The sequence below is a fragment of the Emydura macquarii genome, unplaced genomic scaffold, assembly GCF_026122565.2.
Source record: "Emydura macquarii macquarii isolate MOO-44397 ecotype Brisbane River unplaced genomic scaffold, CSIRO-AGI_Emac_v2 contig_212, whole genome shotgun sequence".
NCBI lineage: Eukaryota > Metazoa > Chordata > Testudines > Chelidae > Emydura > Emydura macquarii.
The window spans coordinates 13,839,055-13,852,366 of NW_027130349.1; the positions used below are offsets into that span (position 1 = coordinate 13,839,055).

The window sequence follows — 13,312 nt, forward strand, 5'->3', positions numbered from 1 at the left end:
AATTAATGAAGATGCTCTCTCCTTGGGAGATGTACTTCTGGGCAGTATAAGAAACAGTGCTTTCCTGAGTTTCTGACAGAAGAGGAGCTGTCAAAAGACGCTTAGACCAGTATGTAATTGAGACAGGGATAAAAGTGTATCCCCGTCTAACACAGTTGCTATTAGCATATTGTTCAAGAACTTTGGTGCAAACCAAAAGCTAAAAAAAAGAGTGACAAACTGAAAGGGCTCCCCCCAAGAGAAAGCAAAGGAAACACCAGTGGATTTGGATAAATAGGAATATACAGAAAAGATGCTTACTTTTGCACAATTTGGAACTGTGAAAGATAAGCAAGTATTTGCATACACATTTTAACAAATGTAGATCTTTACTACAAAAAAATGTAAAGAAAGCAACTTTTATTAAAATAAAAATATACACTTCGTATATAAATACACTCATTACACTATATACAAGTATTTTTCTGCCTTAATTTTGTTTTAAATACACACATTAAAATATTCACAACCATCATCAGAGTGGTGCTTACCCAAAGTGAAACATTACATGTTGTAATTAATATGATTTTTAATAATTATGTGCCTGCGTACAGACACTTATATACACGGTTTCAAGGCTCTAAGAAATAAGTGATTTTGTTTTTTAAAGTATAGAGCGGTATTTACAAGCAAACATGATCCAAACAGCACACGCAGATTCAGGATATGTAAACATTCGCACACGAACTGCAAGCCGCATTTGATCTCCCCTACAACAGATTATTTCTTCACAGAAAGGAGACCTATTTGGGAGAAAGCAAACGTGAATAATAATATGGTTTAAGTATTGCAATTAGTTATGAGTTACTAAATCACTATTAAGCTTTTTAGTTAAAAAATTGTACAAGAATTAGTCATGATTGAAGCGACAGACATATTTCAAGGACATTGCTATGCCAGGAATCTGGCTTTTTGATACTATGACAGAGTAACATCATTATTCCATTAGTATTGAAGTCAATAACCCGAATGAAACTAAACACAACCCTCATCAGCATATCGCCTCACTAAACACTTCCCACAACAAGATGATAGATTATATATTGCTACCTTTTATTTACGGTCCTTAAGCAAGTTTCCAATCCATGGGGGGGGTGCTCATAGGAAAAATAATTTGCATTTGCCTTGGAATATAACGTGTCAAGTGTTTTAATAAATCTAACTGTATTACATCCTTGACCTCTCTGCTAATACTGCCAATAATTTTACTGATTGTAGTTATTGTGATATTAACAGTTGTCCACTAGATACTGGGTTGAGACAAATCACTTATTTCACATGGGCTACTAAATATTTATTACTGATCTGAACTAGATTTAGATTAGTGATCTAAAAGGGAAAAGCTCTGTACCCCATTTCCAGTTCATTATACCATTCTGTCTTCTTGCTAAATCTCATGAGTAAGAGGCAATAATATAATTTAGAATTATTTCAACTTCATCAACTATTAAAATTCACAACCCATTACATATTTATAAAACCTAATACTATTTATATTAGGTTTACATCTTAATCTTACCGAAGGCACGTAGCAAATGCTCTTCTTGCATTTCTATACACAAAATGGATGGGGAATCCCTTAAAAGTGTGACCATCAGGTACTGCTCTCCTTATAGCATCTTGAAACTCTTCATTTCCTGCAGAGATGCTCGTTGTACGTTCAAGCTCGTAGGCTGCCAAGGCTGGTGACAAGAGATAGGATAGCTGATCATCCCAAACTGTAGTAAGGCCAAGGTCCTGTAGGATGAATCACAGAACTAAGAATACAGTACAAAATGATTGGTCTCAAGGCACCAAAAAAGGTTTAAAAATAAGGTAGATTAAAAACACATCTATTACAAATGTGTGCTAAGATCAAAGCCTATCATGCCGACCAATATTGTCTCATTGTTTCCTTATAACCCCCTGTCAGTATTCATCTCTTGTTTTATACTTAAATTATAAGCTCTTTTGGGCAAGGCCTGTCTTTTTGTTCTGTGATTGTACAGAACCTAGTGCAATGGGGTCCTGCTCCAGGACTATAGCTCCTAGGCCCTATGATACTACAAATAATAAATAAACAACAAATATTTCACTGATCAGTCAATGTTGGAAATGAAAGGTAAAAAGATCAGTACTGCCTACCAACTACTATTACAAAAAATGTGCCTTTGGCAGGAATTACACCAATGCACAGAAGGTTTAGTTCAGGATGAACTGCAAGTGGGATAAGTTTGTACTCAAAGGGAAATCTATTTCAGAGGCAATGATGGGAGGTCTACAAATTTTGTAGTTCTACAGCAATTACATGAATACATGAATCCATGGCAACAGCAGACTCTGAAAATATATGTTTTGGTTTCTCCTAACTCTGAACTATGAATTAGCAACAAATTAAAGTAAAGTAAGAGTACAAGTCAAAAAGTGAAAAAGAAAAGCAGGGCAGAAACAAAGAGAAATGACCTAATTATAAAGTAATTATTGCATAAAGCCAAGAGCCACTTCATTAGTATGTGTGTATAAAAAGGGCAAGGCAAATCCCACAGTGAGATTCACTTACAAATAATCATTCTACTGTCCCAGTAAAATCCATTTCCAAAGGGAATAGACTGTATAAAACAAGGTTACTTACCAGTAACTGATGTTCTTCGAGATGTATTGCTCATGTCCATTCCACTATAGGGGAGTGCATGCCACCGTACGGTTCCCGGAACCTTTTTCCCTTTAGCAGACCTTGTAGGGTTGGCTCTGGTGCCCCCTGGAGTCCCACGCACATGCCACGGTATATGAGGCACTGCCAACCCTACAGCCCCTCAGTCCCTTCTGTCTGCCAACTCCGACAGTGGGGGCGGAGGGTGCGTTGTGGAATGGACATGAGCAACATATCTCGAAGAACATCAGTTACTGGTAAGTAACCTTGTTTTCTTCTTTGAGTGATTGCTCATGTCTATTCCAATTTAGGTGATTAAAAAGCAATATCTGGGAGGTGAGCTCCACGGGTGGGGCGATCAAGAGGTCCATCAGCATATTGAACCAATGCTGTCTTGGTCAGGCCGGGGCAATAAGTATCATGTCCGCTCTGTCCCTCTTGATTTTCAAGAGAACTTTGGGTAGGAGTGGAATGGGTGGAAACGCATACATGAGGGTCCCCGTCCATTCGATGAGGAATGCCTCGGATATCGATCCCGGCTTGTGATCCCGGAGTGAGCAGAACCTCGGGCACTTCTTGTTCCAGGATGATGTGAACAAGTCCAGTTGGGGAACACTCCACTTGTGGAAGATCAAAGTACGACCTCCGGGTGCAACGACCAGTTGTGGTGGGGTAGAAACGACCTGCTGAGGCGATCCACCTCATCGTTCCTCACCCCTGGGAGGTGAGAGGCAGACAAGTGGAAGTCATGCCTGACTGCGAAGTCCCACAGGTGGATGGCCTCCTGGAAGAGGGCCAAGGAGCGTGTTCCTCCCTGTCTGTTTATATAAAACATGGCTATGGTGTTGTCCATCAGCACCTGCACCATCCTGCCTGTCAGGAATTGTAGGAACACCTTGGACACTAGTTGAATGGCCCTGAGCTTTTTTACATTGATGTGCAGGTGTCTTTCCTCCCCCGTCCACAGCCCCTGGGTGCACAGATTGGCGCTGATGTGGGCTCCCCATCCCACATTTGAGGCATCGGAGATCAGGACCAGGTCTCTGAAGAGGACAACCCTCATCACCGCCCTGGGAATCCACCACCAGTCTAGAGAGGCTAAGACTGGCAGGGGAACCGTGACAACCCAGTCCAAGGAGTGTCTGCTTGGCATATATGCCGAGGCCAATCATGCCTGAAGCGGCCTGAGTCTCAAGCAAGCCAGCCTCACTACGTACATGCAGGCTGCCAGGTGGCCTAACAGTTGTAGGCAGTGCCTGGCTGTTGTCATGGGGCACCGGTGCAGCTGGGCGATAATCACTGCCATAACTTTGAACCGATGTTGTGGGAGGAAGGCTCTGGCCTGTGAAGCGTCCAGGGTGGCCCCAATGAATTCTGTGCACTGCACTGGAGTTAGTGTTGATTTCTGCTTGTTTATGAGCAGTCCCAGCCTGCTGCACGTAGATCAGGTAAGGGTCACACTGTCCTGCACATGAGACCTGGACCTGCCCCTGATTAACCAGTCGTCTAGGTAAGGGAAGATCTGCACACCTCTGCGCCTCAGGTGGGCAGCCACTACCGCCATGCATTTGGTGAACACCCTGGGGGCCGACGAGAGGCCAAAGGGCAGGGCTGTAAATTGGTAGTGGGAGCCAGCCACCATGAAACGGAGGAAACGCCTGTGGCTGGGTAGGATAGATACACGGAAGTATGCGTCCTTGAGGTTGAGGGTGACATACCAGTCCCCTGGATCCAGAGAGGGAATGATGGAGGCTAGAGAGACCACGTGAAACCTGAGTCGTTTGATGTATTTGTTTAGCCAACGCAGGTCTAATATGGGTCTCAGACCCCCCTTCGCCTTGGGGATGAGGAAGTACATTGAATAGAATCCCTTCCCTCTTTTGTCTTGGAGAACCATTTCCACCGCTCCCAGGTTGAGGAGGGTGACCACCTCCTGCAAGAGGAGTTGCTCATGAGAGGGGTCCCTGAAGAGGGATGGAGGGGGAGGGCTATTGCAGGGGGAGTAATGCAAATTGTAGGGCATAGCCCCGAAGGACTATCCCAAGGACCCAACGGTCTGATGTAATGCTTGCCCATTCTGCATAGAAAGGTCTTAGTCTGTGCAGAAAGGGACGGGGCGGATCCAGGGAGAAGGTAGGGGTGCCACCCTCGGGTGCACCATCAAAATTGCCCTTTGAGATTGCCCGACCCTTTGGAAGGCCCCTGCTGGGAGGCTGATGATGAGCTAGGGAGCTGATTCCGCCTTCTAAACCCCCCATTTCTGTCCCTGCCCCTGTTGGGCTGGAAGGGCCTAGGCGGGGGCCGTGACTGCTGCTGTGCCTGGGGCCAACTCTGCCGCCTGGAAGCCTGGGGCATGTACAGACCCAGTGAGCGGAGCGTGGCCCTCGAATCCTTAAGACCGTGCAGCTTAGCATTGGTTTGGTCTGAGAACAGGCCAGACCTATCAAAGGGAGGTCCTGAATCGACTGCTCCACCTCCTGCGACAGCCTGGAGGACTGCAGCCACAAACAGCGTCTCATGGTGATGGCGGAGGCCATTGCCCTACTCACCGAGTCCGCCGCATCGCTGGACATTTACAGTACCGCTCTAGCCACTATGATCGCCTCATCCAGGACCCTGGCAAAGTCTGCAGCCTAGTCTTAGGGTAAAGCCTCAGCAAACCGTCTAAGGGAGTCCCATAAATTGAAGTTGTACCTGTCCAGCAGGGCCTGGTGGTTGGCAATCCTAAACTGCAGGGCTGCCGTTGAGTAAACTTTCCTCCCAAACAAGTCAAGTTTCTTCTTGTCTTTGTTTTTGGGGGTGGACCCCTGATGACCTTGTCTGTCCCATTGATTGGCCGCATCAACCACCAGGGTTCCCAGGGCCGGGTGAGTGAACAGGAACTCGAACCCCTCAGTCGGGACATAGTACTTTTCCTCAGCTCCCTTGGATGTAGGGGCGACCGAGGCAGGGGTTTGCGACAGGGCCTTGGCAATTTTAAGGACCCTGTCATGAACAGGCAGAGCCACCCTTGCTGGGCCCTCTGCTCCCAGCACATTGAAGAGGGTATCCTCTTCCTCCACTAGTTCCTTTGACCTTTAGCCTTAAGTTAGAGGCCACCCTCTTAAGCAGCTCCTGGTGCGCCCTGAAGTCCCTCAGTGGTGCCATGTGGTCCCTGGAGGCTGCCTCATCTGGGGAGGAGGAGGACTGCCAAGGTGCAACCTGTGACTATCCCCACCCCTGAGGAGCACCCGTGGAGGGTCCCTTCCCTGGGTCCGATTCCTCCTCCTTCCACTCTATGGGCTTTGTCCAGTGCGGGAGGTGCAGCCTGGATCCCCGATGATGGGGCGGACTCTGGCCATAAGGCCATTGCTGCTGCCAGAAACCCCGTGGCCAACCAGGGGCTGGCTGCGGCACCGGCTGGGGTGTCTCGTGGGGGCGTCGGCTGACCTTACAAGCGTCCCCCCTGCTATCCCCCTTTCGGGACCCCGAGCCACTGCAGCAATGATATTGAGCCCGCCTCCGGCCCCCATTGCCACTCCGTGCCGGGGACCGACCTCTTGACACCTCCGATGTGGAGGACGACGAGTACTGCCTCCGCCTCCTTGATCGGTGCCGGCAAGTAGAGGAGTGCTCCGAAGAGCTCGAAGTCATCGAACGCCATCTCGGCACCGATGACTTCCGGTGCCTTTTTCCCGTAGGGGAACGGGAGCGGTGCCGTTGGGAGCATCGCGATGCCGATCACAACTCCGTCAACTGGGTGCTGCGCTTCCACAAGGGCAACTGGGTTCTGCACTGCGGCGGTGCGGGCGAACCCTTTGGTACCAGGCTCTCCAACCTGGATCTGGTCCCACACCGCCTGATTGTGGGCGACCTCCTCAGTACCGGGGATTGGGACCTGGAACCATCCCCGTGTCGCAAGGCTGACCTTGAGCGGTGCAACATTTTCCACACAGCCTCTGGTGTCACGCTGCTTCGGTGCCGAGGGGAGGATCTGCCTGAAGAGATGGACTCGGAGCTGCTGTTAAGGGTAGAGCGAGGACGCTCCCCTGATGGCCGTCCAGCGGGAGACTGTTCCACCCCAGTCGGGGGTCTCCACCACTCCTCGGGGGGACCCAATGCAGGCTTGCCCCGGGACACCAACCCTCTCTCCCTCGGCTGAGGAGGGGGGCGGAAGTGGCGTAGGCAAGGCCAGCAAGGCTCTTGCTGCCTCGAAAGCCTCTGGTGTAGATGGCGCTGGCAGGGGCACTCCTCCACCCCCAGGAGTCGGGGGAGGTTCCCTGCTCGGAGATGCAGGCACCAGAGGGGACTCGACGGGCCGTGGCTTGTGCATCTTCGAACTTGACCAAGCCCGTACCGACGGCGCAGGGGAGTTTCCATGCTCTGTGTGCTACTGCTGCTGCTTCTTCAGTGCTGGGGATGCCTCTCGGCACTGGGTTGAAGTCGGTGCCAGGGGTGTGCTCTGCACCGAGGTCATGCTCAGCGCTGTTAAAAAATGGGCCGGTTTGGAGGCCAGGCAGAGCACTGCTTCCATTAGAATGGCTTTTAACCAAATATCACGGTCCTTTTGTGTCCGCGGTTTAAAAGCCCTACAAATTTTACATTTTTCTTTTCTGTGCTCTTCTCCCAAGCACCTAAGGCAGCAGTCGTAGGGGTCGCTCTGAGGGAAAGCCTTCCCGCAGGAGGCACATGGCTTAAAGCCAGGTGACCCGGGCATGGTCCGGCCACCCTAAGCCCCTGAGGGCTTTCCTACTCTATCTAACTACACTACTTAACTAACAAAGTAAAGAACAGAAAACACAGTTCAAACAATGGGGAATGGTACTTGTGAGTGCAAGGCTAGTTCCAGTAACCGTCACTGGCGGAAAGAAGGAACTGAGGGGCCGTAGGGTCGGCAGTGCCTCATATACATTGGCATGTGCGTGGGACTCCAGGGGGCACCAGAGCCGATCCTACAGGGTCTGCTAAAGGGAAAAAAGTTCCGGGAACCGTGCACGGTGGCGTGCACTCACCTATATTGGAATGGACGTGAGCAATCACTTGAAGAACCTAGCTTTAAAAAAAATAAAATAAAATAAAAAAATCAATTATATAAAGGAAAAAAATCACCACAAAATTCAATATTGTGCATAATCTTTATTTGTTCTATATAATGTAGTATCTTGTTTGCCCAATCTACTGTTAAAAAATTCCTCTTTGGGAAACTAAAGCTTAGTGCATAGCACTGGGCTTAAGAATAAACCCACTAACTGCTTCTTCCACAGCAAGTATTGACAGTCTTGAGGCATGAATAATTAATCAAAGATTTACATGAAATAAAAAGCATGGACTAGCTGTATCCTTATCAGCTTGGTTTGTGATCATGTCAGATGAGATTTGTGGGTTGGATCTGTTCAGTATAGCAACGAGACAGTGCTAAAACATGCCCCGTCCCAGATTCTGGAGAAAGTGGCTGTATAGCATTTCTCTCTATGAACTATGAAACAAAAAATGATCTAATAAACAGCATGGGGATACTATTACAATGAGATGTAATATGGATGTCATGATCATATGCTACTAAAGATACTGTGTATTCTTTAAGAATGTGCTTGTTATTCCTGATATCATGGCTAAAGTTCAATTAAGGTAATTACATTAGTCAACCCAAATTCCTCTTGTAGTTTCAACTGAATAAGTAATTCAGTTCTTGTCCTCAACTTTTGTGTTGTATCAGTGGTAGGTGAAGTATGAAAGCACATTTGTATTTGACTCTTTATGATGACAGGTACTATATTAATGTGAGAATTACTATACATGGCTAAATAGTTTAAATGAAATGAGGAAATCAGTTAATGGGGGGAAAAAGAGGATTAAAGCAGGGCTTAAAATTTTGGAATCAGTCTTCAGAAACAGAGAGGAAAATGTCATGAGGATTTATTCACTGAACCAATCAGGGAAGTATCTTTCTAATTAGGTCAGTGAGACAGAGAATAAATGTAGTATTAAGAGTTTAAGGAATTTAGGAATTTTTGAAAAATATGAGATCAAAGACTTGTCCAAGTTCCTTCCTATCTGTTCATCTGTTACTCCAAGTCAAACATTTCAATCTGAATCATAGACTTCTGCTACAGCCCATAGGTTCGCTGAGAAAATCTACCTTTTTCCCAGTACAGCACACTTTTTCCCAGACATATGGGAACCTGTATTTGAGAAACAAAATTCTGAAAGTAGCGAGAGATATTGATCCATTTGCTTACAACCACTGTGGAAGAAACCGTTACTTGCTGTAACTGTGGTTCTTCCAGATCTCATGCAGATGTGTATTCCACATGGGTTTGTGAGCACCCAGCTCACTGGAGCCAGAGAATTTTGCCTAGCAGTACCTGTAGAGGGGCAGCGCTTGTACCTTCTGGCCATAGCCCCTCCCCTGGCTATATGAGGCATCCAGTGTGTGAAGACACTGCTCCTCTGGAAATGAATGCGTCTTATGAGAAAAAAAAAACAAAAAAACCACCCACCACACAGGCAAATACACTGCCTGGTTTAAATGAAACTGAGAGACCACTTTAGACACAAATTTTGAGTGCAGCCACATCGTCTGTCATTGGAGAACTCTGTGTAAGGAGGCTCTCCCATCACAGCCTGCAGCTCACACACTTTCCTCACAGATGTTATCACCAAAAGGAATCCAGCTTTTTAACTTAAGAGAGTAAATGGGTAGGATTCCAGAGGCTTAAACAGAGGTCCCGTAAGAGCCACTAAGACAGTGTTACGGTTCCACAAGGGAACCAGTCCCTGCACTGGCGGATGGAGATGAAGGATTCTTTTCAAGAAACTTGCCACCATGACACTGGAAAACATCTATCTCCTGTGAATGGGTAGATGAAATGCTGAGATTGCCGCTAGATGCACGCTCGATGAGCCAAGTGTAAGGTGACTGAAGATGCAGCAAATACTCCAAGATGTCTTGAATATTAGCCAGTGTTGGCTGAATTCCACAAGCCAATGACCATACTGAAAAATGCTGCCACTTTGCTGAACAGGCCATCCTGGTAGAGGGTTTTCTACTTCTGAGTAGGACCTGTTGAAGAACCGCCAAAATCGCTCTTCTTCCTCATTCAGTCACAGAGCAGCCACACTGTGAGATGCAGGGAACTGAGCATGGGATGCAAAGTGCGACCATGATTCTGCATTAGCAGATCGGTATGGTGAGAAAGAGATATGGAAAGCTGAACAGACAACGTGCGGAGGTCAGAAAACTAGTACTGCCTTGGCCATGATGGGGAAACGAGGATGGGCATGACCCAATCCACTTTCAGCTTGAAGATGACCTGTGGAATGATTGCGATCACAGGAAAAGCGTACAGGAGAGCCAATTGCCAACTGATGTAGAAGGCATCAGTCAGAAAGCCAGGGCAGAACAGATGGCATTTCCAGTTGTCCCTTGTAGCAAACAGGTCAATCATTGGGATGCCCCACGGTGCAAAGATAACTTGTAGAACTCTGTGCTTCAGAGACCACATGTCGTTAAGGGAAAAATTCCTCCGGAGCTGGTCCGCAAGATGATTCTGATCCCCAGGCAAGTGATCAGCTATCGAAGTGATACTCTCATCGATGCAGAAACACCACAACTTGACCACCTCTTGGCAGAGCATCCTGAAGTATGCTCCCCCTTGCCTTCACATAATGCATTGGGGTGATATTGGTAAGTATGTGAACTATGAAACCTTGATCTTGTCTAGGAAAGTGAAGCAGGCATTGTAGATGCCCCGAAGCTCCAGGACATTGATATGCAGTGGAGCTTCCTGCCCCAACCACAGGTTCTAAACCTTCAGTGACCCCAAATATGCTTCCCAATCTACCAGGGAAGCATCAGTAACCATGGCTCTGGTTGGTAAAGGCAAAGGAAATGCCTTGACATACATTCCCCTGAACCGTCCAGGAGCAAACAGAGGATGGTAGACCAACTTGTCCAGGGGGTAAAGGGTTGGAAGTAAACGGTCCTGAGCCATATTTTAAGGCGGCGAAAGTGCAACCTTGTGAACTGAGCCACTTGCATTCTTGCAGACATGTGGCCTAAGAGCCTCAGGCACATATGAACTGTTGTGGAAGGTTGAGACTGCAGACTGAGTCTAGAAATTGTCTAGAAATGGTCGGTTGGTAGAAATGTTCTCAAACTCAGTGTCTATTAGTGCCCCAATGAACTTGATTTTTTAGTGGGATGAACGTTGTCTTTCTGATGTTTAGGAAGAGTCCCAGATGGTTGAGTAAGCGAAGTGTAAAACGTATGTGAGAAAGGACTTCTTCACTGGACCAGACCCAGCGTAGCCAGTCGTCCAGATACGGGAAGACATGGATTCCCTTCCTCCTGAAGTAAGCTGTTATCGTGACCATACATTTGGTAAAAACCTGGGGAACAGAAGACAGACAAAGGGAGGACTGTGTACTGAAAATGGTGGTTTGCCTTGATGAACCAGAGAAATCTTCTGTGGCTCAGGAGAATCACCACATGGAAATAAGCAGCCTGAAGGTCCAGAGCAGTAAAACAGTCATTCTGAATCAACATGGGAAGGACAGTCAATAGGGTGACCATATGGAACCTCATGTATCTGATATATTTGTTGAGGCTGTAGAGGTCAAGAACAGGTCTTATCCCTCACTTGGATTTGGGAACCAGGAAGTACTAGGAATAGAAGCCTTTACTCCGCTATTCCGGAGAAACTTCCTCCGCTCCCAAAGCCAGTAAAGAGTGGAGCTACTTGAGGAGCAGAGGGATCCCTGAAGACCGACAGGGAAGGAGGGTGTGGGAGAAAGAGTGGAGTGGAGAGGAACTGGATAGCATAGCTTGATCTGATGATGCTTAGGAACCAGCTGTCGGTTGTTATCGAGCCCCAAACATTATAAAAGTGATCCAGCCTGTCCCCGCATGGAGGTGGGGTAAAGAAAGTGATGACCAGACCACTGTTCTGGACCATAATCAAAATAGGCACTTGGGGGGTACCAGGGGAGGGAGTGTCAACTGGACGAACTCCAGACCCAACTGCTTCCTCCTCTGGGATCTACAGCCCTTTCTGCAGTAATCCTGCTGTCTTGAGGGAGGCAAAGGCTGCCCATAGATGCTTTGTGGATGGTATTGTTGCTGCTGTTAGCCACTAACATAGCGCTTCCGCACCGACTGCATATATGCCTCCAAGGAACATAGGGTGGCCCAAGAATCCTTGAAGGAGTGCAAAGTCTTGTCCATTTTGTCCAAAAACAACACCCGGCTGTCAAAGGGAATATCCTCTATGGGCTGCTGCACATCGAGAGCAATGCCCGAATTCTGCAGCCCGGATGCCCTTCTCGTGGTCACTGCAGAGGCCATAACTCTGGCCAAAGTGTCCAGGACATCAAGTGTAGACTGCAACAGCGTTTCAACCACTAAACAGCCTTTGTTGATAAACGCCTGATATTGCTCTCTGGAGGTTCCAGGCAGCTGGTTTGTAAACGTAGGCATAGCTATCCAATTTACAAAGTCGTACTTGGACAATGATGCTTGCTGGTTCAGAATCTGCATTTGCAGGGAGGAGGAGGCGTAAACCTTTCTGCCTATTAAATATATCCTTTAGGAGTCCTTGCCCTTAAGAGTGGACTTAAACCTGCCCTGCTGGGCTCTATTGTTCACTTTGGTTATGATTCAGGAGTTTGGGGCCACATGGGAGTAAAAGCCCTCAAATCCCTGCACCCAGACTAAATAGTGTTTTTCTATGCGCTTTGCAGTAGGTGGTACCAAAGCTAGCATGGTCCAGAGGACTTTTGCAGGCTCAAGGAACACATCATTAGGTAGGGCTGCTCTCCCAGCAGCAGAGGACTGCACCAACTTATGGGTATTATCCTGCAGATACTCTGCCTGAATGCCCAGGGAAGCAGCCATGCACCACAAAAGGTCTTGACAGGCTCTGAAATCCTCCAGTATAGGAGGAGGAGGAAAAGCGAGGCACTGCTGAATTATCCAGGGATGAAGAATAGACAGTTAATTGTGCCAAAGTTGGCTCCCGTTCCTGGAATGGGGGAATTGCAAGGGGCAGTCCATGGGCTCCACATGGGGAAGATTCATTGGTGCCTAAACCTGCGGTGGGTCCACAGTTCTTGCCACTGACCTGCCAGTGACTGCCTTAGAGCGAACTGAGGAGAGACCTCTGCAACTGAAGAGGGGCCCACAGATTCCATGGTGGCCATTGATAAGGATAGGGCATTGGTTATCAGTAGGCACCAGGCCAGGGGCCCCCACCTCAACTGCAAGCCAAGTGCCAATCCTGCACCTGTAGTGCTCCATAAAACGGTCCCCAATGAGGGTCAGGAAATGGACAGCAGGAAAAGAAAGATTCAGACCTTGACGCCAAGGAGCCTCAGTTTCTGAGGATACAGGTGGAGCCAGTCCTGAGGCAGAAAGTAACTGGTCTGACTTATTTGTTGCCCAGAACAAGACAGGGACCAGCACCCACGATGGAAGTGGTACTGCCAGCACCAAGTATGATGGTGCTGGAAGTGGTATTGACCCCAGAATCAGCAACAGTACCAAAGCAGCTAAAAATACTGAAGTGGAGGGCAGTGAAAGCCACCATAGTTAATATCTGCGGTGCTGACTGCAATGGGGCTGAGGAATTTCCCCGATGCCAAGGAGGTCCCTTGCACTGAGCCCAG

The 13,312-nt window shown here is 47.7% G+C and overlaps 1 protein-coding gene across 4 annotated transcripts in view; it reads right to left on the reverse strand.

Annotated features, from left to right (window-relative positions):
* Positions 1 to 382: 382 nt before the first annotated feature.
* The window catches only part of CEP76 (centrosomal protein 76), a 38,050-nt gene continuing 25,120 nt past the window's right edge, over positions 383 to 13,312 (reverse strand). For 3 of the 4 annotated variants that reach the window (XM_067548098.1, XM_067548090.1, XM_067548109.1), the window contains 2 exons: positions 1,559 to 1,776; positions 383 to 782 (listed from right to left, as the gene is read on the reverse strand). In XM_067548098.1, coding sequence (XP_067404199.1) covers positions 644 to 782; positions 1,559 to 1,776 — 357 coding nt within the window. In that variant the 3' untranslated portion in view covers positions 383 to 643. The remainder of the gene's footprint in view (positions 783 to 1,558; positions 1,777 to 13,312) is intronic. The other variant, XR_010919691.1, reaches the window with a different exon arrangement.